Source organism: Notolabrus celidotus, chromosome 14 (assembly GCF_009762535.1).
Source record: "Notolabrus celidotus isolate fNotCel1 chromosome 14, fNotCel1.pri, whole genome shotgun sequence".
Lineage (NCBI taxonomy): Eukaryota > Metazoa > Chordata > Actinopteri > Labriformes > Labridae > Notolabrus > Notolabrus celidotus.
Genome location: NC_048285.1, coordinates 31078320 through 31104547, shown reverse-complemented (window position 1 = coordinate 31104547; position 26228 = coordinate 31078320). Strand labels below are relative to the sequence as shown.

At 42.7% G+C, this 26228-nt stretch overlaps 1 protein-coding gene across 1 annotated transcript in view; it reads right to left on the bottom strand.

The window, feature by feature from the left end:
* Window positions 1–328: 328 nt before the first annotated feature.
* LOC117824880 (calcium-binding protein 8) overlaps window positions 329–26228 on the bottom strand; it is a 98022-nt gene continuing 72122 nt past the window's right edge. Inside the window, exons 5-6 of the mRNA XM_034700369.1 lie at window positions 17776–17932; window positions 329–3260 (exon numbers count right to left, since the gene is read on the bottom strand). Coding sequence (XP_034556260.1) covers window positions 3133–3260; window positions 17776–17932 — 285 coding nt within the window. The 3' untranslated portion in view covers window positions 329–3132. The remainder of the gene's footprint in view (window positions 3261–17775; window positions 17933–26228) is intronic.

Here is a 26228-nt window from a genome sequence, read left to right as displayed (position 1 = left end):
GCTTCGCCGTTGTTTACTTCCGCTTTCAGAAACCGGAAATCCAGCGAAGTCTGGCTCAGCATGCTGCATGACAGATCGAACAGAACAGTCATACTACAGACTAAATTCAAACGCAGTATGTAGTAGGCAATACCTACTGCCTACTACATTAGTAAGTAGTATGTAGCAGGCTGTTTCGGAAACAGCCTAGATCTATAAGGACTGAAGACACAGCAGGTGGCTTCACGTAGATGTTCTCCAATCAACAAACCCCTGGTGTTGAAGTGTGAGTGTAAAGCTGTTTTTATATTGAACATGAGTCCAGTGTGAAATAAAACAAAAAGCAGCATTTAAAAAAAAACACAGTTTTATTGCCTCAATGCTTAATCCTTTCACCATTGTACAAGTTTCCATATTTACAACTTCATAATTATTACTCCTCTAATAAATATTACAACTTAAAATCTGTCTCTAATCTACATGTTTAAATATCGCACATGCAAACAATGTTTAGTGTGTGCTTGTCTAGTAGATATGCTATCTTATTAGCTATGTACAAAGTTACATAACAAAAAAAACAAACATGTGGGATCCAATCACCATGCTACTGACACACTGTGCACTTCACCTCCAAAATAAAAGTCTATTTCTGGGATGGAGACATGCAACCATTCTGCAGGGCCCAGGCGGTTTAAGTTCAGTTCAAGAGTAACGATAGAAACTTTAACTTAAACGCAAGAAACCCAAAGACAGAGAAACTAAATCATAAGCTCTTTTCCAGTCGACCACCACATGACAGCAGTGACTAGCTTTTAATTTGGTGGTGCGTTTTCACAAATACTGAGAGACTGATGAATCAAAATAGAACAAAATGTCAATCAGTGTGTCTTTTAAAAATTAAAACAAATTCAGTGTGACCTACAAGGTGAAGCAGACTGCTCTTTGCTCAGTCTGAACCTTTTACAGACAAGAAATCTGTCCCTATAAATACACTGTGTCTTTAATTATGTGTTTACATACAAGTGCTGCTCTACCTGCTGATGGCCGATCAAAGTCAACCTTTACAGCAGACATAAAATCCTCACATTAAGACCAATGTTGTCAAACATCTCACCCTGTCTGCGGTCACATTCTGTGGTGATTACAGAGGAACAAACACACAAACACTGTGACGGAGACCAGCATGGAGGATGTGATCTCTCTTCACCTCTAGGGGGCACTCTTGCACACTCCTTCAGCCCTCCCTTGTTATTTTTATGGACAGGGGGACAGATTCAGTGCAAAACATCGACAGGAACAAACCGAATCATTCATGAGCGACACAGTTCTGCCCAGAAATGCAGCTTTGATCTCGTGTTTTCATGAGGACAGAGAAAAAGCATCAGTATTGTGTCGTCTGGTTCACCTCTGCAGAGTTTTATGGCTTTGGCAGGAGGGTTTAGGAGGGAGCAGAAAGGGTCTCCACTGCCTGCTTCTTTTTGTGATGTAGCAGTCGCCTCTCTCCAGCTGCTGATCTCCCTCCCTGCATCCCTGCAACCCGAGTGAGCAGAGAGCACCAACAAACATGCACATATAGAGGGGATCGTGTACACCCCTGACAGACGTGAGACACTTATTTAGACATGGGTTACATTATTTACAGCAGACACTGACTTGATCGCATGCTCTTGATAATATGTGTGTGTGTAGGTGTGTGTGTGTGTGTGTGTGGCCCCTGGCTGGGGTTATATGTGGAGATGAGAGAGCAGGAGTTCAGAGCTGACTTCAGCAGGAATCAAAATGTTAAGATGCATCTTTGAACCACTGCATGAAAGTTTTTAATGAACGTGTCGTCTAATGATTCAAACTAAATGTATTTAACTGTTGTAAACATGAATCATGTCAGCCAACACACAAGACAAGCTCAAATTTAACCAAATGTAATGATAACAGCTAAAATATCACATAACCGACACTTTGATGTTAGCAGTTTTGCTTCAGAGTGACTAAATTTAAATATGAATTGTTAATTTAATGACCAAACGTGTTAGCTTTTTCATTAAAAAGACCTTACAGAGTGGTGTGAGTGAAATGTTTGCAGACGTGAAGCAAAATTGTGCAACAGGAGTGACATATGTGAGAGTAGAAAACCCTCAAGTTAGGACTTTGAACCTGAAATCTTCTTGCAGTTTTGCTATTTTCCTCACTACTCCCTTTTTTAATCCTCCATGCATTAATAAACAGGTGAATGTGGTGGGTTCACACTTCCTCTGAGGTTGTCTGCAGCCATTTTTGAAAATGCATGAGAGCAATAATGACTTCAATCTGACTCCAGAATAACTCTTGGTGTGAATGTTCCTTTAAATTAAGATGAGAGTGTATTGAAAAAGTGAATTTTCATCCACAGGACGTGGAAACCTCATCCCTGCACTTTGAACAGTGTTCCCCCAGCAGTGTCCAGATCATCCAAGATTCATTAATGAATATCACCCAGCCAAAGCTCAAGTCTGGAGTAACCCTTTCATGTTTTCTTCACTTTCCTGCATGGATTGTAGGACTGATGAACTGATGCCAGCACCTCATACCAGCCCACAGACACAGACACTAACAGAGATAATTGGAGAAGTATCGTAGCACCATGAGAGCTCCAGGAGCTGTGGCCCGACACGTACAGATCCTTCTGCTCGAGTGGCGCTGAGCTCAGCCTTCGTCCTTCCAGGAAACATAATAAGAGGGTGATTGTTCCCGTCCTTTCATTGCCTCCCAGGCTGCAGCTCATCAGACTCATAGTGGGTGACCGATCTGCAGAAACACACCTCACATCTCTCCAGTAGCTCTGAACTCCTGCACTGAGCGTAGTTCTTTTTCTAACATTTTTTATTGCATCAGGGAAACAGACAGGACAAATTGTTATGCGTAATGTCAGCCCTTGGTTGTCCCTGTCAGAGTAAAGGGGGAGGAGTGCTGCATGACTCCTCATGCTGGCTTCACTGTTTCATTGAACGTCAGGTGGAGAGGTGCAAGTCGTTCAAAAAACTAAGAGTAATTTCAAAAAATGGATATGTCTCTGATTCTTTTGGGTGTTATTCCATGTAGTCCAATCAGCAGGGATATGACCTCACCCACTGGCATGCACATGCAGGCTGGCTGGTTTCCCGCTTGCAGTGGGAGCAGCTACTCCATGCCGTTCCTCAGCATCTGATTGGCTGCGATGAGCATGACGCTGATGATAAATGCCATGGCGAAGGCGCAGATGAGGCTCTTCCTCACACACGTCTGACGGTTCTTCTTTGAAGGGTGAACTGAAAGAGACAGAAAGAGGAACAACATCAGGAAGAAGGACTTCCTCAGTGCTGGATAAACGATGGTAACACTTGTGTGTCTGACATGACTTTGAGTCTTTCTGTGAAAAGAGAAAGTAATGAAGACAAACAGAGGATGCTCTGACATCAAGAACAGGCGAGGTGATTTATTCTTACTGCTTCTGGATTGAATCATCCGTCTTCTCCTCAGGGAAAGAAACCCTCATAATCAACACACAATGATACTCCGTCAAATCCTCTGATTCCTGGTTTGTTGGTGGAATTTAATTTACTTAAGTAAACTTTACTGAAATGTTCAAACCAAGCCAGAAACCTTGGTGTAGTCTTAGACTCAGCAGCCACATTAAGACAATTACAAAGTCAGCCTACTATCACCTTAAGAATATATCAAGGATTAAAGGACTCATGTCTCAGCAGGATGCAGAAAAACTGGTCCATGCATTTATCTTTAGCAGACTAGACTACTGTAACAGGGTCTTTACAGGACTCCCTAAAAAGTCCATCAGACGGCTGCAGCTCATACAGAATGCTGCTGCTCGAGTCCTAACAAGGACCAAGAAAGTAGACCACATCACTCCAGTTCTTAGATCCCTACACTGGCTTCCTGTCTGTCAGAGAATAGACTTTAAAATCCTGCTGATGGTTTATAAAGACCTGAATGGTTTAGGCTGATCTGCTACTACTTTATGAACCATCTGGACCTCTGAGGTCATCAGGTACTGGTCTGCTTTCAGTCCCTAGAGTAAGAAGGAAACATGGTGAAGCAGCGTTTAGTCATTATGCACCACATATCTGGAACACACTCCCTGAAAGCTGCAGGTCTGCTCCAACTCTCACCTCTTTTAAATCCAAAATTAAGACTTTTTTATTTGCCACTGCCTTCCTATCTTAGATTATTTTAACCCTTTTTAAATTAAAATTTTAATGTAATTTTTAATATATTTCTAATTTTCTGTTTTATCATATTTGTCACTTTAATTGTGTTCTTTTATGCTTATCTGAATGTCTCCAATGCTTTTAATGTTTTAATGTAAAGCACATTGAGTTGCCCTCATGTATGAAATGCACTATACAAATAAAGCTGCCTTGCCTTGCCCTGCCTTAAGTCAAGTGCAGAAGAGGGAGCTGATTTTTAAAGAGTTTGATGTTCATATAAAGCAGTCAAACCTCCACACAGTAAACAAGCTTTAAACAGACTCCGTTGAGTTTGCTTCTAAAACAACAACAACATGAAGACAAACTAAAACATGATTCTTGTGGGACTAAGTGTAATAGATCTGAGGCGTGATTTCACATGAGTGCTGCTTGGCAGACTTACAGCTTTGCTCTGATGTTATTAGCTCGGAGTGACGCTGAGATGTCTCAGTTCACTGGACCGTCTGACTTTTCAGAAACAAACAACGATTACTTTTAAAAGGCCTGAGGTGGTTTTACAGAACACTGGGGTCTGGGGATGTTTGCATGAAATAAAAAGACTACAGAGAAACAGCTTCAGTGCGTTTGTTGCATCCTAATGCTTCCTTGAAAAGAACAACCCACCAACTTTACTCAGTTTATTTCTTCTGAGCCAAACAGTTTTAAACTGTTTGCTTTGTCTCCTTTACTCTATGAATGTATTACAGTCTAGTGAGTCACATTTGCAATGTTTGCAGCAGCAGCAGAACATTGTGTTTGGCATCCAACCTCCTTACTCCAGACGGATTTATTTGAAGAAATTTGAGGGAATGAGATAAAATCTTAAACCTCCACCTAGAGTCTGCAGGTGGAGGCTGGGGAGATGTTTGGGCTTAAAGCATCAGTTCAACACTGGTGCAGGATAGTGACAAAGAAGAGGGAGAGACCAGAAATCTTGCAGCTTAAATCGATCACAGGGAGAAAACGTCATCAGGTGATTGAAACAATGATGCACATCCAGAGTGAAATCAGTGCAGCAGTAGTTGCATACCTGAACTGCAGCTTGTAGGTGTTGCTCCATGACTATTATAGAGTTTAGTTTAGTTTACTATTTGTTATGTCATTCACTGGAAAGGTGCTCAGCCCATATGGACTGACAAGACACTATAAAAACCAAACTTTCTTTATTTATTTATTTATTTAACCAGGTGAGAGACTCATTGAGATTTAAAGGTGACATATCACGCTTTTTTCATCAATATATATTGGTCTAAGAGGTCCCCAAAACATGTCTTTAAAGTTTATGCTCAAAAAAACACTTTGAAATCAGATTTTGGTCTGCCTGAAAACCCTCTTCTTCAGTCCTCCTCAGAACACTCTGTTTTCTCTCTGACCACGCCCCCTCAGGAAGTGGGTGTGGCCTCGGCTGTCCAGCACGTTGATCTAATGTTTACATGTTGGCTGAATATACACGGCTGCTCAGAGATCACGTTACTTCAACCCTCTGAATCTGATCCAGAATCTGATCCTGACGGAGAGGCGCCTGTAGCAGGACCTTTCTGAAGGATTGGTCACAGATTTAGTGTTTCTTGTCGTTTTATTTATCAGTATGTCGACGTGTGTCTTGGTACACAGCTACAACATGTAGCTATGTAGCTATGCTAACTAGCGCTAGCACTTATCCATGATAAATAAAAATCATCCACTAGATCTTCACATCTGCAGACGTGGGGAGTAAAACCGACCTTTGTGTTTATTAAGACAGCCTACAACTAGCATGCCTCCCTCCTAAGCTCCTTGTTAGCACACATGTGTGCAGGGAATGAAAAACGGAGGAGGAGTTGAGTTGTATTTTATACAGTCAATGGGCTGAACAAACTCCGAGCTCTGACCTCCGTGACAGACCGGATATTGTTGTGACGTAACAAAAACACGGAAGTCCGAAACGGCTCGTTTCACACACATTTACAGAAAGGTGGAGAAATCAGAACAGGGGCAGAATGGACTCTTTTCATTCTCGGGGGGTTTGTAGACAGGGACACATATTTCAGGTAGAGAACCATTAAAAAGTCAATTTTGCATGATATGTCACCTTTAAACCCTCTTTTCAAGAGTGACCCGGCCAAGACGCCAGCACAAAATAGCACACAAAACAACACAAATAGAATACGGTCACAGTTTCACATGGTTACATGGTTACACAGTGCAATCACAAGATCCAATGGAGCATGTTTCTCTGTCTCAGTCAAACAAAATCAGAGCAACAACATAAGAAGAAAAAGAAGAGAGCAGTTACAATACTGCACATGTCCAACAATGACCTAAAGTAATTAAAAAAGCACAGAGGTACACTTCAGACATTTGACAGTGACAACAACTAAATCAGATATAGAGTGTGCTCCTATGCTGCTGAACAGCATTTAACACAAACTGAGCAAACTGGAACACTTTGTGTGTAAACAGGAACTGAAGTCTTTCTTCATCAGACATGCAAAACAAATCAGGACAGTTTTCTGATATTTTGTTGAAAAGGAGGCACCTGAGATCATGATATGATGGACAGTAGAACAGAAGGTGCATTTCATTTTCAACTTCCTCCAGATCACACAGAGAACACTTTCTCTCCTCCTCTGGAACAGAGTGGAAGCGACCTGTTTCTGACGCCAGAGGAAGGATACCTCGTCTCAGCTGAGCACATACGGACGTCTGAGCTCTGGTTAGGTTAAGAGTGATACATATTTTTGAACAGACAATATGTTCTTAGTTTGGACTTACACCGGACTTCTTCTAACCTTTATAGAATGAAGGACTCTGGTTGGCATGACTCAAACAAGCAGCCATCAATGTCTTCAAACCTGAAGACAAACTGAAGGTGAATTTATTTTACATGCAAACAGAAACTCTTTGGCTTTGACCCAAAAACACTTTTTGAGATGTCTCAGTGGCCTCGACATTTAAACCTCAAACGAAGGTTTCCACATCTGTTCATCAGTACGCCTCAGAGGACTTAGGTGTCACTTTCAGGCCTTCTTGAAACACTAAGTTGATAAGTTGGAGAAGAGTACTGTGGAATCTTGATTAATATCCTCTATTATAATCATTCGTTTTTCTTAATTATAATCATGTTTTTCTTATTATGCTCATGTATTCTTCTTTTAACAATTACATTCATATGTTTTCCATTTTGTATGTTTTATTGAAGAAACCAGCAAATAGTAAGGCATAAGGCCAGAGATCTGTGCAGATCTCTAAATAAAGGTGAGACTGAGGTCAGAGCCCCAGCTTCTGCAAGATTCAATGTAGGTTCAGCTCGGAGGTGGTAAATTCATCTATTTATAAGATGTTTTGCAAAGATCAAAGAACCAATCCTAGCTTTATATTGCATTTGAATGTAAGCAAAGGGGATTTTTTGGTAACTATGCCAAACGCTTTGTGTTAGATAAAAGAGCCGACGTACGCTTTTAAGAATTGTTGATATGTGCTTTTGATAACCACAAACGTCGTAAGATGAATAGGAATATGTGCAGACGTGTGCTTTTTGAAAATCACTAGACTGAGGTAATGTCTCTGTTGCTTCCCGAGTACTATATTCACCTGACATGACCTTTTGCTCACCCTTGATTGCAACTCACCCACACCTGTCTCCCCCGCTTTTTCCCCCTTTCCTTTGTTCTTCCTTACATATGAACAACTGTATTAAGGTCACACATACACATGTTTCCCCACTCCCTTTTTCCTCCCTTATGTTTGAAGAACTATAAAGTATTGAGCATCTCTGTCATTTAGCAGAGAACTTCAGATGCTCTTGAGTATGCTGTAACTTCTCTCTCATGCTGCATGAATAAACTTGGTGTGTAAACTTTGATACTGAGTTCGAAGCCTCATTTCTGGTCACTGCTCCGCTGGACGATCGCCTCACGGCTGGGTCACCCCACCACAGTACATAAAACATAGATTCATATTTTGATAGGTGATCTAAAATACAACGCCTCAGTCTCGGCTGTTTCAGGCTCCAAGGTATAAAAAAGAAGCTTTCATTTCTTTCATGTAAGTACTCCGACTTTATAAGTACAACACTAAATCACCGGACACCCCCTCTAACTCAACCTGCACACAAAAAAAGGAGTTATGCTAATCAGATGCCTGTAACTTTAATAAATGTGCACAGCGACTCTGTGCCGGGATTATGAAAGAGACATGAAGCTACAGTTTAAGCTGCAGCTTAATACAACTTCACTGCAATAAATCTGATCCTCATAAAAACTTTAATGTTCAGTTTTTATTAAACTTGTTTCAGGGAGGCTTTGACTCATTCTAACAGCCTTCTCTAGGAGTTCAGTTTGAGGTGCTGTTGAATTATATTGTGTTATTCTACGTCTGAGTTTAGACTTAAATTTATAAAGCTCTGTTTGTCTCTTAAAGTATGAGAGGTGCTGGCGTCATGCTTCCTGCACAACACTTACACACTTGACAGCTAAATCCACCTTAAGACTGCCAGTCCTCTCTCCTCTTAATGCTCCTTTTAAAGGTTAAAGAAATGGGGGTGCAGGTAACGACAGCATGTTGAAGTGAAGGGCGTTTCATAGAAATCCAAGCTGACACACACACACTCTCACACAGCAGCAGGAACAGCAGCAGCAGCAGCAGCAGCCCCTCTATGAGATAATTTTCTGGTTCAATCAACCTCTGGCGCTCGCAGGTATTCAGCAGCGTTTCCTCCCTGCAGCGGGGCGTCGGACTGCGAGCCGCTGAGATGATTTCACAGAGCTGTGGTAATTAGGGGAGCCGGGCCAATGACCCACAGCCGCACAGCTCACACTCTCACTCTCCGGCTCTATTTTTAACTCTCAATACAAGAAGCACTGAAGTCATCAAAAACGCCTCTCGACTGCTGTTAAAAAAAAATGAATCCACAGCGGAAAGTAGGGCAGAAATCGAAACTTTTTGGCTTCAGCATCGAGTCGGAGTTGTTAGTTTCAAAGTGCTTCTCCAGACTTTCACTTCATATCAACATGAAGTGATTTCAGTGATGGAATATCTGAGAAAGAGCTTTTGGACAAACACAGAGGTTATGTAACTCAACAGTGGACTAACAAGGAGCTTTTATCCAGTGAGACAATACACCTTTAATAAGAACTAGACCTGCATCAGCATGAACACATTCACACTCAGAAGATGCCAGGCCAAACCAGTCCCAACCGTTGGAAGTTTGGGAATTGAATCTGAAAAATAACCCTTCACAGGTCACTTCTTGTAATTTCAGGTCCACACTGCTGTGACAGAACAGCAAGATCTTCCCTTTTCTCCAGCAGATGTATTTGTTGATTTTGATGCTCTCAAAAGAAGACCTACAAAAAGCACAGTTCCAACAGAGAGGAGAAAAGCAACAAACGGCGAAGCATCTTTATCCCATACCTATCTGAGGATCTTCAATAAACACAACATCCCGGTTCATTTCAAGCCCTCCAACACACTGAGACAGAAACTGGTTCATCCCAAGGACAAAACACCTCAGCACAAAAGGAGTAACATAGTTTATACCATACAGTGTAACATACAGACTGCAGGGAACTCTACATTGGTGAAACAAAACAACCCCTCCACAGTTGCATGGCCCAACACAGAAAAGCCAGCTCCTCAGGCCAGGACTCAGCCCTACATCTGCACCTCAAGGACAAGGGACACTCCTTTGAGGAGAGCAAGGTTCAGATCCTGGACAGAGAAGAGCGTTGGTATGAAAGAGGGGTCAAGGAAGCCAACTATGTTAAGATAGAACACTCTTCTCTTCACAGAGGTGGTGGACGAAGACACCACTTGTCTCCAATTCTTTGTCAAAACAAGTAAGACCACAGTCACACCAGAGATCATGTGACTCTAATGACTCACAGCTGACCCATCACCCTAATGACTGTCAGGAACTAGACTATAGACTGCCACGAGGTAGCCTACTGCACGACTGTCAGGAGGTAGGTAAACAACTACCAGGACTAGGCAAACGACCCTACATAGGACCCTTTGTGACTACCTGGACTCACCCCCGACTGTTAGAGGCTTATATTTTCTTTCTTGTGTGTTTTAAAGAAGTACAGCAGGGTGGCCACACATCCATATTTCTTCTTAGCTTTATTCTTTAAGCATTTAAAAAGATGTTTGCACAAAGCCATGACTGAAGGCATGGTGTGTCTAACATGAGTCTGGTCCTGCTGGAGGTTTCTGCCTGTTAAAGGAAGTTTGTCCTTGCCACTGTAACTTGCTAAATGCTGCAAAGTGCTCTGCTCATGGTGGATTAAGATGAGATCAGACTGAGTTCTGTCTGTAAGATGGGACTGGATCTGATCCGGTCTTGATGTTGGGTCTTTGTTAATAATAGAACATAGAGGACGGTCTAGACCTGCTCTGTTTGGAAAGAGTCTTGAGATTATGTTTGTTGTGATTTGGCGCTTTATAAATAAAGATTGATTAATTGACAAGCAGTTCAATTAAGAATAAGTCCCGCCTTCTGACAAGGTAAATAGCCAAAGAGTTTTGGGCAGCACCTGGGGTGGCCAATCAGATTTCTAGGAGGCCAGTGCCACCCCTAGACTCCCCTCTGGACACACACCATATAACAGATTATTCAGTATTAAAACATTTTTCAAGGAATTTAAAAGAAATTTGAGTCTTTTCTTTGATACTAATGCAGCAGCATGCCTAATAATGAGATCTTAGACTCTGTCCATGAGGAAGAAAGCTGCTCTCAACAAATGAAAGCTCAATGTTTTGGGGGAAGAGACATATTGTGTACTTCTGAAGTTTCACAGAGAATTCAAGTATCTACTGTATCTACATTGTCACAGCTTAGCATTCTTTAAAAGAGGTGTTGATGGAAAGTCCATGTGTTGGACTCCTGGCTGGACATTTCAGATGGGAGGAGGGGTTGTGGTCTAGACATGAGCTCTCGGCCCAGTCGCCCGGACCTGCTGTCAGCCTCATAAAACACCTCCTCAGCGCCAAAAGTTACGACGCCAGAGCCAAATATCTACGCTGGACTTTCTCCACTGTGGTCATGAAGGTAATGAGGTGTGTGCTGGTCTCCAGGCTGCTGAAATGAAGCCGTATATATTCTCCACTTTGCTTCATTTGAGCTTTAAAATCAGTCGAATTTATGAACAATTGATTAAAGGCATTAATCTTACACTCTATTACCAAAAGTATTCGCTCACCCATCCAAATGATCAGAATCAGGTGTCCTAATCACTTGGCCTGGCCACAGGTGTATAAAATCAAGCACCTAGGCATGCAGACTGTTTTTACAAACATTTGTGAAAGAATGGGCCGCTCTCAGGAGCTCAGTGAATTCCAGCGTGGAGCTGTCATAGGATGCCACCTGTGCAACAAATCCAGTCGTGAAATTTCCTCGCTCCTAAATATTCCACAGTCAACTGTCAGCTTTATTATAAGAAAATGGAAGAGTTTGGGAACAACAGCAACTCAGCCACGAAGTGGTAGGCCATGTAAACTGACGGAGAGGGGTCAGCGGATGCTGAGGCGCATAGTGCAAAGAGGTCGCCGACTTTCTGCGCAGTCAATTGCTACAGAGCTCCAAACTTCATGTGGCCTTCAGATTAACCCAAGTACAGTACGCAGAGAGCTTCATGGAATGGGTTTCCATGGCCGAGCAGCTGCATCCAAGCCATACATCACCAAGTGCAATGCAAAGCATCGGATGCAGTGTTGTAAAGCACGCCGCCACTGGACCATAGAGCAGTGGAGACGCGTTCTCTGGAGTGATGAATCACGCTTTTCCATCTGGCAATCTGATGGACGAGTCTGGGTTTGGAGGTTGCCAGGAGAACGGTACATTTCGGACTGCATTGTGCCAAGTGTGAAATTTGGTGGAGGAGGAATTATGGTGTGGGGTTGTTTTTCAGGAGCTGGGCTTGGCCCCTTAGTTCCAGTGAAAGGAACTTTGAATGCCTCAAGATACCAAACCATTTTGGACAATTCCATTCTCCCAACCTTGTGGGAACAGTTTGGAGCGGGCCCCTTCCTCTTCCAACATGACTGTGCACCAGTGCACACAGCAAGGTCCATAAAGACATGGATGACAGAGTCTGGTGTGGATGAACTTGACTGGCCTGCACAGAGTCCTGACCTGAAGCTGATAGAACACCTTTGGGATGAATTAGAGCGGAGACTGAGAGCCAGGCCTTCTCGACCAACATCAGTGTGTGACCTCACCAATTCGCTTTTGGAAGAATGGTCAAAAATTCCTATAAACACACTCCTCAACCTTGTGGACAGCCTTCCCAGAAGAGTTGAAGCTGTAATAGCTGCAAAAGGTGGACCGACATCATATTGAACCCTATGGGTTAGGAATGGGATGGCACTTAAGTTCATATGTGAGTCAAGGCAGGTGAGCGAATACCTTTGGTTTTGGAAGGTGAGCTTTTGGAACTTTGTTTTTAAAAAATGACCATAAAAGAAGAGATATTGACTTTCAAAACACCAGCTGTGAAGTTGTAATTAGTTTGGAAAAAGATGTGAGGATTAAAAAGTTTCAACTAAGCTCAAAACAGCCAGAGAGATATTCAGATTCTGGTTAATGAGTTAGTTTTTAGTTTAAAGCCTCAAATTAAAGCTGCTTTCTTCTCACAAACACGCATCCAAATAAACAAGGATGGGGACCTTTAAATCCACACACCTGCACAGCAGCTGTGACATTCATGGATCACAGCTGATTTCCACACTTAGCATCAGGCTGCTCGTCACACCCCATGACAGCTGCTACTACAGCGTGTTTCTCCGCGCTGTCATGCCATTGGTGCAATTTGTTCAGTGATGAATCAGCGTCTGGTGAACTCGTAGGAATCCGTGGTCAGATTCTTTATTCTGTTGTTTTCCAGCTCCACACCGTATTGATTCCAGTGCACGGTGATACCGGGGGGAAATCAGGAGTCTTATATGCTACCTCATAAATCAGAAAAGCTGGAGCAAGGAGCACCAGAGGAGCATGTTGAATTGTACTCAGAATGAAACTCACTGTGACACAATATATTGATTTCACCATGACTGAGCACATTTTGGTGTCCCGGTGTGGCAGCTGTTATTCAGGGACCTTCAAGGAAACAGATGCCATTGATCGGTTTGACACCGGGGTGGTCGGTCTTCGTCATAAAGCCAGCAGGTACATCATGTTGGCATCACTTTACAACAGTTTGAAGACTTTCTTAACGAGGTGGAGCAACCTGTAACAAACCTCAAGGATGGGCCGAACTCACAGGGTGGAAATGTTTGGTTCAGAGGGACTTAAAGTCATGGACGGGGAATTTGATGCATCTGTCAGGGAACACTGAAAACCATGACTGCCAGATAATAACTCAACATACAGGTTTATATAATTAGACTCAGCAGATGGCTGTTACCTAATAAGTCCAGTTCTTCTCGAGGTTTCTGCCTGTCCAGAGGAACTTTTTGGTGCCACAGTGTTTGCTCATCGTGGATTAATGTGGTGATAATGGAACAAAGAGAAGAGTCTGAAACTTGCTCTCTCTGTAAATGTCCTAAGATGACTTCTGTTATGATATGGCCCTGCAGAAATAACAATGGATGATTCTGTCTTTTTCACATTTCTACCTACACATTTGTTCGCTCCTGTACCCACGCAGAGGCCTACACACGTAGCTGACATGCACCTCCTCCAAAATGTAACTACCCTTAGAATTGATGCGGGCCACAAGCCCCGTGATTGGTCCGCATTTACAGCACTTCCTGGATCCCCGCTCATCGGCCACACATTGGCCGTATATTTCATCTCCTCCTCTCTATTCTTCATGTAATCATGTCTGTATGATAAACAGCAACATGTATCAGCTGTAGATTAACATAACACGCTCTGAATCTCTGTGGAAAAGGAAACAGAGATCGTAGCGGGGCCGGAAACACGCGACCGGCTATCAGAGAGACCACACTGCCCTCAAGTGTTTCAAGGCAGAAGTATAAATCAGCCTTAAGAAGTGTGGTTACACCCAGGACAAGTCGCCAATCAACCACAGGGCTGACCATTCACATCAGATTCACGTCTGTCTTCTCTAAAGAGAGGTAAACAATACAAGATAAACAGGCTGATTGTTGGCCTGGTTTCCCTCTTCTGAAAAAAAGTAAGCAAAGCTACATTTTTAGAGGATTCAAGGTCATCTTCATCAGATCTTCCTGAGGTGTGAGGGATGTTAAGAGTGATTTTACTCCTCCAATCTGCACAGAAGAAAATCACGGCCATCTGAGACTGTAAATATCAAACATGCTCAATATTTCTGATCAAATATCCTGATGTGTGCCGACAACCGAGCACGCACTCTGTGTTTGTCTTGTAGAACAAAGCGATAGCCAATCAGGAAGCAAGATGATTGAGGATGGAAGCACAACAAACACAAGCATGAATTAGAAGGACGTCAGAAATGGAGAGCAGTGAGATTTTGAGATATGTCCTGTTTTGAGAGTCAGGATTCTCCTCGTCAGGAGAGTGTGTGCTTTGCTGGTGATATCGCTGCACTCCATACAAGAACAAAACAGTTAAATCTGTCGTCATGAGGTCTCTTACTTTATCAACACTGCTAAGATTTAAACAATCCTTTAGCGTGGGTCAGGCGTGAATCAATGAAGCGTCTCTCCTGGTTAATCTATACAATCATCACTCTCTCTCCTCCGACAGACACAACATAAACAAACAGGTCTGAGAGTGAGCAGAGGGACGTGCCTGCACATGGAGAGGAGGTATTCAGAGGTGGATTAATTAAATCAAAAGGCTTTATTTGAATGCATAACTGATTCCTAACAGCAACCAGCGTCTGCTCGGTCTCACACACACACAGCTGCTTGTCATCACAGTGACCTTCACCTGATCTGCATACCGAGCACCCCGAGGCTGCCTGAAAGTTTAATTTCCCCTAAACTGTAAATGTTTTATGTAAATTCAGATGAAAGTTCAGCGTGAGTTCAAGCAGGGAGATTATCTTACCGCCTCATTTAGTCACATCACTTTCTCTCTCTCTCTCTCTGCGTCTCTAATCAGCTGATCACAGGAGTGTGTCGTTTAAGTTTAACCAACCAGAGTTCGTCCAACTTTTAATGTGTCCTCCTCCTCCCTACTGCTGCTGCTGCTGTCTGCTGCTGGCATCTCACCGCGGAACATTTAGACTCCACTCTTCCTCTCACTCACCTCATCACATCCAGTGTCAGAGCTGAGCTCTCAGGAGTCTTCTCCTCTTTACATCCTGCAGCCTTAGCTACAACTACCAGTGTTCAGACTCCAACCAGGGCTATCTTTAACTTCTCTCTGCTTCAGTACCCTCTTAGAGATACATGACAACACCAGGATGGAGTCTAATGAGTAAAATATCTAAACATTTATCTTCTTTATCATGCAAATTTAAATTAAATACCTAGTCACAATCAATCTTTATTTATATAGCGCCAAATCACAACAAATGTTCTCCTCAGACTCTTTCCAAACAGAGCAGGTCTAGACCGTACTCCATGTTCTATTAATAACAAAGACCCAACATCAAGACAGGATCAGATCCAGTCCCACCTTACAGACAGGACTCAGTCTGATCTCATCTTAATCCACCATGAGCAGAGCACTTTGCAGCATTTAGCAAGTTACAGTGGCAAGGACAAACTTCCTTTAACAGGCAGAAACCTCCAGCAGGACCAGACTCATGCTCACTGCTGCTGTCTACTTCTTTATTGTACTCCTGTGTTCCTTCTCTGCACCAAAACATCAAGACATATTCCTTGTATGCAGACTAACCTGGCATTCAACCTGACTCTACTCTACGGAGCCCTGAGGTTCCTCAAAGGTAATTATTTTTATCTTATGCACACAAGATATTTATCTTGTGCAGACAGCTTGAGCAAACAAAACAACAAGTCCTTTGGGAAGCTGTTGTGTTTGCTTTCTCCTGCCATGTTTGATGACCTCAGCAGAAACATTCACATTCAGCTGAAATGTGCTGTTTATTCTGATAACAACAGAAGCATGTCAGGTCTCTCACAGCCGCCTTTGTAGGGCTGGGCGATATTGAAAATTATGTTTATTTTACATGTAAAGGCAGATTTTTGGTCCTGAGTGAAAGTTGAAGAAACCAGGTAGTTTGTTAGTTTGTGTCTGGATTTAGTTTTCTGATAAGCTTCTTGGATCCATCATTTCTGACGGCGCTAACAGGAAGCAGGTCTTTTGTGGAGAGCTGGTAGGTTTTGAGTTTTTCTTCTTCCGTGCCGCTGTCGCTCGTTTCAGCTGTGTTTACATTCTGCTCCGAATGCCCCGCCTACCTCTAACCATGCGACATGATTGGCTGTTCAATGCAGTCTTCTTCTTCTGTCTAATGTTGGGTGGCACCTTGCATTTAAAGCACATTAGCGCCCACTCCGTTTCCAGTGGTTGGGAGGTCTAATTACAGGTTTAAATACATCAACGTTTATTACATGTTTGTTATATTTATATTTAAAAAAAATTATATCACGTAATTATTGCTATGGAATTATCGCCCAGCCCTACTTTTTTTTTGCCTTTATTGACAGGAAAGCTGGAGAGAGACAGGAAATGTGGGGAGTAGAGAGCAGGGGAAGACATGTAGGAAGTGGTCGTGGCTGGGAATCGAACTGGCGACCTCTACAACAAGGACTGTAGCCTCTGTATGTGGGACGCTTAGACCGCTAGGCCACCAGCGCCCCTCCCAGCCCTACTAAAGAAAATGCTTGAACTCAGAAAGCAAATATTTAGCTAACTGAAGGACATCATTGCTCCTTAGAGATCCATTTCAACTTAGCATAACGTGGTGAGTCAAACACACCACATGGACAAATATCTCTTTCACTAGAAAAACAGGCTTCATTTAAAGTATTTTAGTGGAGCTTGTTGCAAATCAACACAACATGGGGCGCATCCCTCCACTCTGCCAGCAGGGGGCGCTAATGTGATGAACAAAACACCATTCCAAATGCAACAGTCCAGAAAATACATTATAATCAGCATTCACAGAATCAAAGCAGCAAATTACTGTGAAATAATGACATTCAATGAATAATGGTAGCAAGTAATAGGCAAACAGAGTCATTACCACTGCTGCATTCACACAGATTAATAACTCGTGCCCACACATTAATAGCTTGTGCGTGCTAGATAATAACTTACACGCTCCAGGTAATTTATTTGAATACACAACTTAATTATCTACAATGAAACCTTCTGATCCTGGAAACACAAACAGTCTGATCTGTTGGAGGGGGAACAATCTCTATTTTCACTTCAGCAGAAGAGCCGCAGAATCCCCTCAGCGGCTCTCCATAAATCTTGGATGCTAGTTTAATATTTCATCCACATCACTTCTGAACTGGCGACCAGCTGACTCCGGTCCTCACCAACGCAGAGAATCAATAAACCAGCAGGTGTGCTGCAACTCTGATGCACGTAGATCATGATGGAGGAAGTTTAAATTCCTCCTGACAGCATGGATGTCTTCTCTCTTACTACACACACACACACACAACACACGGTTTTTTGATGACACACAAAACGCACACCTGCCTCAGCGTGTGTTTGTGAGGTAAGCTCGCTCACCTCCTTCAAACTCTGTCTGACAGTTCCCAGAGTTTTCCTTCAGGCTCTCTTCCTCGTTGATGATGATGTTCTCAATGTCCTTCATGGTCAGGTGATCGCGGAAGGCATAAAACAGGACCTGTTTGAGCTCCTCTAGCGTGATCCTCTGCATGTCGAACTGCAGGAGGAGAGAGAAGAGAGGGAGACATATATGATGGAGAGATAAATAAACTTTGTGTATTTCTGGAGCATATGTAGTGTTCATTAATCTGACAAAACTTGTGCACACTTTTGAAACATAAATACATCACGCTGTCACCTAAAGCTCTGCAGCACAAGAATTAGGTGCCAAAAAGCGAACCATAAATAATGTGCATTGTAAGTACACAGAAAAAGCTCCAGTGTATAAATCATGATGCATGTTCCTGTAAATCTTTACAACACACGTCCCACTCCTTCTCCCAGATGTCACTTTAATGCATTCACTTGAATCGCAGTGTTGCACGGTGTTGATGCATTGATTAAATTGGATGTGTTGGAGTTACAGCCTGAAGGTGTTGATTTATTGGCATTTACACATTTCAATTCAAAAAGAAGGCATCCTCCTCACACGTACCAGGACACACACACACAGCAGGACTTGTAGAGGAGCTTTGAAGGTCTTACTGAGAGCAAAGTTTCTGTTTCAGAAGTTCACAGAAACTTAAGATTCCAGCCTGAATTGGTAAGTAAGGCATGTCCTGCTCTGCTTGAAAACAGCACTTTATCTCACACTTGAGAGCCGTAATGAAAGAAGTGATTTCATTTCCTCTGTATGAGGCAGACTTTAAAGCAGCGATACAACTAAAGCAAAGAGAAGTGAGAGGAAATGAGTGAATGTGGCACAAACCTGACTGAAAGTAAATTTAACACAGCAAAACTATAAAATCTGAGTCACCCTGAATGTTGGCATCAACATACTGACTCATTAAAAACATTCGTTTTATCAGGCTGTTGATAAACTGGACTGATTGTAAATGCTAAATGTGTGTTATTTATCCTCTGAGGACGGCTGCAAGGGATGCAACAGAATGAGGAAATGTATCTCTGACGCTCAGAAACCTTCTTGAAAAACAAAGAGGTTAATACAGAGCAAGGTGTCAGACCTAATGGGGATGATTGACCCTGATTGGTGTGATGGGATCTGGAGAGACGAGGAAGTGCTGACTAATTTGGATCTTTGCATATAAACCTGAACTCACGTCAGGAGCACCGGGACATTTCTCTGTGCTCCTGATGGCCTGAGGGTTTATTTAACCTGCCGTGAGCGGTAATAATTAGTGAGTGGGTCTCTCTGAATACATGCACGCACTCACACTCACTTATAATAAGTGAGTGTGACACTTTCGGTTGGTTTATTGAGCTCGGCCAGTTGACCTAGTGTCTCTGCTTCCGTCTGCAGAATACAACGTCAAAGCATCCCTCTTGATGCACATAGCATTGCTGTGGGTGGGCCTAGATGGGCCTGGGCCGACCCATTTGGCACTCTGGCCCACCCAATCAGAAGGCTTGAAATTATTATTATTTTTGCTGGATCATCCAGTGTAAGGCTCTCTTGTGATGTTGATGCGTCTGCCGTGTGTGTGTGCGTGCACATCTCCATGCACGTGCATGGCTGTGGCCGCTGTGCCAGGTTGTGTTCAACTGTTTTAATGTTACTGAGGAGCACGTTGGTGCCGTTGCGTTTCGAACCATTAAGAGCTTTAATAAATCTAAGTTTGGTAGTCACGGAAAACTAGCATGAATTTGAATGTAGCATTTCCTCAGGACTCCATCTAGACCCTCCCCCCGTCCCCTCGGAGCTCCTCCAAAACGACGCTCACATGCACAACGCCGCTGATTTGTGACCATATGATGGTGACTGATTTCAAACCGGTCCTCAGCACATGGTTTGTGTTTTGCACTACGTCAACTCATGTCTCACTCAGTGGTTAGAAAACACCAAAACATTCTCATAGTGAAAGTTAAAAACACAAACAGGAAATGTACGTTTTGCAGGAGGCGGGCAGAACGGCAGGACGGGGTCTGATTGGTTTCATCATTTGGCTCCTGATGGCAGGGATTGGTTGGTGTTTTCCCAGGTTTACTCCGGCTGTAGATAGCAGCTTTTTTTCACTCTTTTTAAAGAACACATTATGTATTGATTACCATCAGGACATAAAGATCATTTTAACCATGAAACAAAAAGTGGATCTGAATCTGATTACCAACCCCAGCTTTAATGAAGCTGTTGTGTCTGTCAGCTGTGTTTGTGTGAATATGTGGCCTCTGTGACGGACTATGCGATGCGACGAGCAAAACAAATGTTTGTCTTGGTGCCTGCAACATTACTTGTCGTGTTTAAGGCTTGTATGACTTCAGTGTCATGCTTTCAGGCAAGTATAGTTGTAATTGCATTCTTCTGGAAACATATGCAATTCAGGACCTATTCAGTAGCGTATGATTGGCCTTGGATGGCCCCACCTGATTTTTTCTGTGCCCTCTCACACTGAGATTTCTGCCTACGCTACTTGCCTAACTGGCTGCTCCTCAATCCCCATAAGACAGCAATATCAGCAGGTGACATGGAAAGGAAGAAAAGGAAAGGTGGAGTAGAGAGAGGGGAGAGTTAGAAAGAGGAAAGCCTATAAGCAAAATGCAATAAAACATGAGACGTGTTCACCAGTGAGGGTCCAGGTTAGTGTACGCATACCCAGCATGGCTATCTAAGTAGCCGTGCTAACAACAGTGTGACAAAACATCCTGCTGGCTTCACAGCGAGCACGTCTCTCTGTGGAGGAATTAAATCAGAGCAATAATGAGTGCAACAGAGCGACCAGTCAAAAATAGCAAAAGCTAATGAAAGTGCACACATACTGCAGAAGTAGACACGCAGTGAGAATACACAATCAGGGGTTCAGGGGGGCCTGAGATCGAGTCAAACGAGCCAAACGAGTCAAACCCCCGGCCTGAGTTAACGTCCTGGTCCGCCCCGGACTGAACTTCTCTGAACAAAGGAGCAGAGTGACACAGAGGCTAAACACTCTGACCATGGTGGCATGCTCCTCTCTGTGCAAAGCCCCTGTAACAAACTGAATGAGCTCTGCAGAGGACGGACGGATATGCACAACAATACGAGTAGGAACAATGGAGCCTGTAAAGCCACACTGCAGAGAGGTGAGCTGGGGACTCTGATGTTACAGGACATATTTTTCAAATGAAATCAAACAATGTGTAACTTTTTGTTCTGTGTGCCTCTGGTCCTTGGATTTACGGTGCTGAAACTGACATTAAAAACTGAAAACGGCCGCTGATTTGATTTCATATCAGATGCACAGCACAGATATACCTTTGTCAACATATCTTTACACAAAGTTACCATTACCAGTGATTTGAAATACAAGGAACAGATATGACCTTTGCAAAATGTTCCTTACAGCTACCTGAACACTGGAGCACGCTGACCTTAAGACTAATATTTCAATCTCTCTGAGCACCTGATACCAATTTGAAGGACACTCTGGGGCACGATGACAGCCAAGCAATCCTCTTAGATGGAAGTGTTCTTTGCCGTGACCTTGGAGAAGGTTTCTGTCAGGTAATGACCTTCAAATAAAGTTTTAAAACACAGTCTGGGAAGTGAGGACACATCTTTCCATGCAGCTTTAAAAACAGTGATAAAAACTGACACGGCTCATTTTACAGCTCCTTAAAGGTAGTGTATATGTCTGGAATAGGTTTGTCTGAGCTGTAGAAAGATTTCCCCTCTGATTCTGTTTTTATGCTTTTGAGATAAAACTGTGATCATTTTGATGCTCTTGCCTCGACAGATCCACAAGGACACGTAGAAGAGAAGCTAAAAAAAAACACCTCAGCTCCACAAGGTCAAAGTCTGCTTTCAACAAACGTTGATGTTGTCTGCAAATCCCAGCATGCATTCACAGAAGACGACTCAGCGATACTGCAAAGAAAGGTACACATCATCAGCGTGAGACGGGAAACAGTCTGCAGACTTCCTGGCTGGAACGAGTCGATCATTTCATAAATCACACTTTGAGATAAATCACAGCTTCCATCAGTTTCTCCCCGCCTCACAGTGAGCTAATGTACACTCACACCATAAACACCCAATATGCTAATCAGCCTCCACACAGATTCATTACCACAGCTCATTAAAAGATGAGGGGTCAATGTTTCATTCGCTAAACGCTGGGTTATTAATTAATGAAAGAAGAGAGTAAATGTTGACATGACGAATAGGGACGTTAAAATTATAGATGTAATCAGATGAGCTGTGGTGGAGTTCAAAATAAGAGCAGGAGAAATTATAACTTGTCTTAAAGTCCTACTACTACTGGTACTAAAGGTGATAGTGTGATAAAAACTACTGCAACACTTCAACCTACTCATACTGACATTATTACAACCTTTAATGAACAAGCAGCAACAAACAGTCTTAAAAAATGAAGCTAAAACTGCAGTACCTCAAGTGTCCACTAGAGGCTGGCTGCAAAAGCCAAGGAAACCCACTTTGGTCCTGTGTTAAAATCACTGTTACAACCAAGGTAGAGGTTCCGGTGGCTGGTGGTGAGGCTTTCAGCAGTGTGACTGCCCCCTGGTGGCTGGCTGCAGTATAGGTCAAAAAATCCGTCTCCCCCATTCAAACTTTAAAAAATAAATACACATCGTACGAATGTTTCTCTCATCCGTATGCTGTGGTGATATGTAGTTAGTATTTGACTGTTTTGTGTCCATGGCCTCTTTTTCCTGAAAAGTTTCTTTGTCTTTAGTTATTAGAGTTAAAAAAAACGGGGTTTTACTTCCTGTTTCCTTTGATTCACAGCCGCCGTGGAGTGAAACTTCGAAGGACACACAGCGACTTGTGACGTTACGCTGTAGGGCGGAGCTTATTACAGTGGCTTCACAGGCTCTGGCTGCACAATGGCGGCGCCCAGGAGAGGGATTTTTTGGCTTCATAACCGTACAACGGGAAGAGGCGGAGCAACGCTGTCCATTTTTACTTACAGTCTATGGTTACAACAAATTTAACATGTTTACAGCCTGGTACAAAAACTGTTTCATTATGTATCTAATTTATTCACACACACTGAAGGGGTGATATTTTTTTATATTGCATGCATTTACTTTATATTAGTGGGCGGCAGTAGTAGCAGTAGTAGTCTAGAGGGACTTGGCTTGGGAATCGGTGGGCTGCCGGTTCAAGTCCCAGAGTGGACAAAGCTTGGCAAGTTGACTGGTGTCTGGAGAGGTGCTGGTCCATCTGCCTGGGCACTGTCAAGGGGCCCTTGAGCAAGGCACCGAATCCCCAACTGCTCGAATGGGAGGCTGGTTGATAGCAGACTTCACACTCTGACATCTCTCCTAAGTGCATGTCCATAGCATGCTTGTGCATGATAGCATGTATATCAAACTATGTGTGTATGTAGCATGATCAAAAAAAGATCAAATAATTTGTATTAATAAAGTGTGTTTACCTTATTAAGGTCCTAAGAGTTCTAGATACCGTGCATCATTTTGGGTGCTGCTGGGCTTGTTGTATCTGACTCATTCACCTCAGCTCTGCTTCCTTTTCCATGTCTCAAGCCTGATCTCTCCCCTGTAGGTTCCTGTAGCCCTTTTCCTACTCAGCTTGCATGCACCTCCTCAAAAATGTAACTACACATTGAAACAAAGAAGACCACAAGCTTGGTCCACTGGTAGCATTGTATCAAACATGCACAACCAGATCTCAAAAGGGGGGTTACAGAGTTCAAGTGTCCGTGCATTGATGCTGATGAACTGCAACAAACTTTTCAGATAACAGTCACGGTGACCTCTGACCTCAAACTCCATCTCATCTGTATCATCCAGGTATTTTTGCACCAGTGAAAAGTTTCCTTTTTGATACAGGAACACAAAGGGAGTCCTTCTGACAACAGAGCTGTGTTTATTTCCGTCTCGTCTCCCTCTGGGGAACAGAAACAGATTGAAACACTGAGCGATCCTAAACAGACAGATCCACCTCGAGCCTCCCTGCAGCATCTGCCACTTAAAGTAACAGCTAACTCTTCTGTCACTTCCTCCCCGCGGGGCAGGGAGGTCGCCCGCCTAATTGTGTTTTCTCGACCTTCCCGCCACCTTGGCTGCTTCTAACAACGCCATCGCTGGCGGACATCAGCAGACTGACGGAGCTTCATCTGTCAGGGAAAAGAGGGAGGAGCCCGAGGAAACATTCATTCAGCGAGCACAACAGAGTCAGATAAGAAAAATCCATTTGATTTCCTTTTCTACATCCCACTGACTGCTCAGACTGTATTCACTCAAAAGGCATGAGGTGACCTTTATGGAAGAATATGGAGAAAGAAAGGGAAGCAGAGAAGAATGATGCCTGCAGACCTGAAGTGACTCCTGTGGAAAAGGTTCTGCAGGAAAGCCAGCGCTGTGTGACCCTCAGTTTTAAACCTAACCCCGTGCTTAGTGAGGAGACCTTCAGCTGTCTTTTTTTTTTTGTCGCACAATCTTCACAGAAGTTCACTCTGAAGTGTAATCACATGCTTCTGGCAAAAAGGGCTCCTAATGGAGACTTTGGGAAACTTGGAAATGTCACACAGCGTTCAAACCTGCAGAGGTTCAAACTCTACCTCTGCAGAGGAATGACGCAGAGCCGCGACAAAGTGAACCGAGACTTCAACTCAAGACCTGACAACGTTAATGAGACACAAGGACATGGAGCTACAATTATTTAAATGCTAATCTTGTTTTTCACTAGATTTTTCTGGAACTGGATTCTTAAAAGCTGCTCTGAATAAGAGTCACAGAAACATGACACAAATGTTTGACAGAGGGAGAATTTATTGGACTTAAAATGAGCAATCAGTGCCAGCAGAGGACTTCTGATCCTAAAAGTCTTTGTCTGATTCAGTGCCATCAAAGATCATCTAAGAAAGACGATGCATTACAAGCTACGCCAACGGTAAAACATGGTACTGGACGTGTCTCCTTTTTCTCTCTATGAACGGTTCAATAATGACATTTAACCTGAAATACATGGTTTCACATCGACCCACAGCAAAGTGAAATCAAGGATCAGATCTTATATCACACAAAAATCTGCATTAATCAAAATCAAAAGGGGATTTTGTGCATTTTCTTACTCCTGAGAAATAAACGTGATGTGAGCCTGGTGTCAGTTCTCTCGTTTGTCTTAATATGAAAAGTTAGTGTCACAGTCTAAGTTCTTGAAACTGTCTTACAGATGCTCAGCTAAGAAAATAATGAGCTCTCAAATTTGTCTGATGGTGAAGGTTCGGTCTCAGCCTGAGCTTCAAATTGTCTCAAAGATCTCAGCAGGAAAGATGAGAGTCGTTCAAACACTCTCGTATGTTCAATCTGATCTCCACAATATGAAACACCAAAGTTATCTCATACAAGTCTGATACCACAAGAATCTCAACACCATGTTGCCATAAATAAATTAGAAATGTTCATTCATGAGATGCAAAAGAAAAATGTTTTATGAAATCTGTGAAACTCACAGAAACATTCATTTTAAATACTAAGAATTAAATTCACATTAAGCCAAAAATATCAGCTGAGCTGCTTGAAACCCAGAGAGGCAACTTTTTAAAATCCAAAAATGAATTAATGTTTTATTTATTTAATAATAAGCAGAATCACAAACAACATGATGGATCTAGCTCCTCGTCAGTATGAGAACTTGCTGTTTTTTCTGTTTACACACTTGTAAAACAAATATTTGGAGTTTGTGAGAGTTGAGTAAATCATCTTGATAGATTTCCTGAGAAAGAATTTGTTGGAGCGTTCAAACCTTTTTGTCTATTTCTTTAAATGTTGGGACTTAACATACGTTTTGGATCCTGGAGGATAGTGGTTCAGATCCTGGTCGTACTAGACAAAACTTCTGAGATGAATCTGAGACAAAGAGGAGACTTCAGTAAGACAACAAGAAGATTGAGTAGAGGCTCAAAGTGAGACAACAACAAGGCAAACATGAGAGCTCTCATTACAGCTTCTCTCTCAATCCAATCTCCTTCCTCCCCTCTTCTTTAGTGTTCTTTATTGCTCCTGAGGGTCGCTTAGCAGTAATGAAAAGATATTTTTCCATCTTGTCTCTTAAGATCAAAACAAGCAACAAATAAGAAAGAGATTTTTTGCTCTGTTTTTTAAAATGCTGATTCCGTTTGATAGAAAGCCTGATCTAAAGTTTCCGCTCCAGCAGAGAGGAGAGATCTTGAGATTGAGACAGGTTTCAGACAGAGTTAATTTTCTCCTGACTTGTCCGTCTGAAAAATGGGATTTCAAAGTCAGGGTGCTCTCGAGGGTTGTGAAAATTGGGTCTGAAATGAACTTTGGTATGCAGGGTGTGAGAGCTGGTATAAATATATGCTGAAGTGATGTTCTTTTGAATGAATGGACTCCTTAAAGCTAGGGTTGGT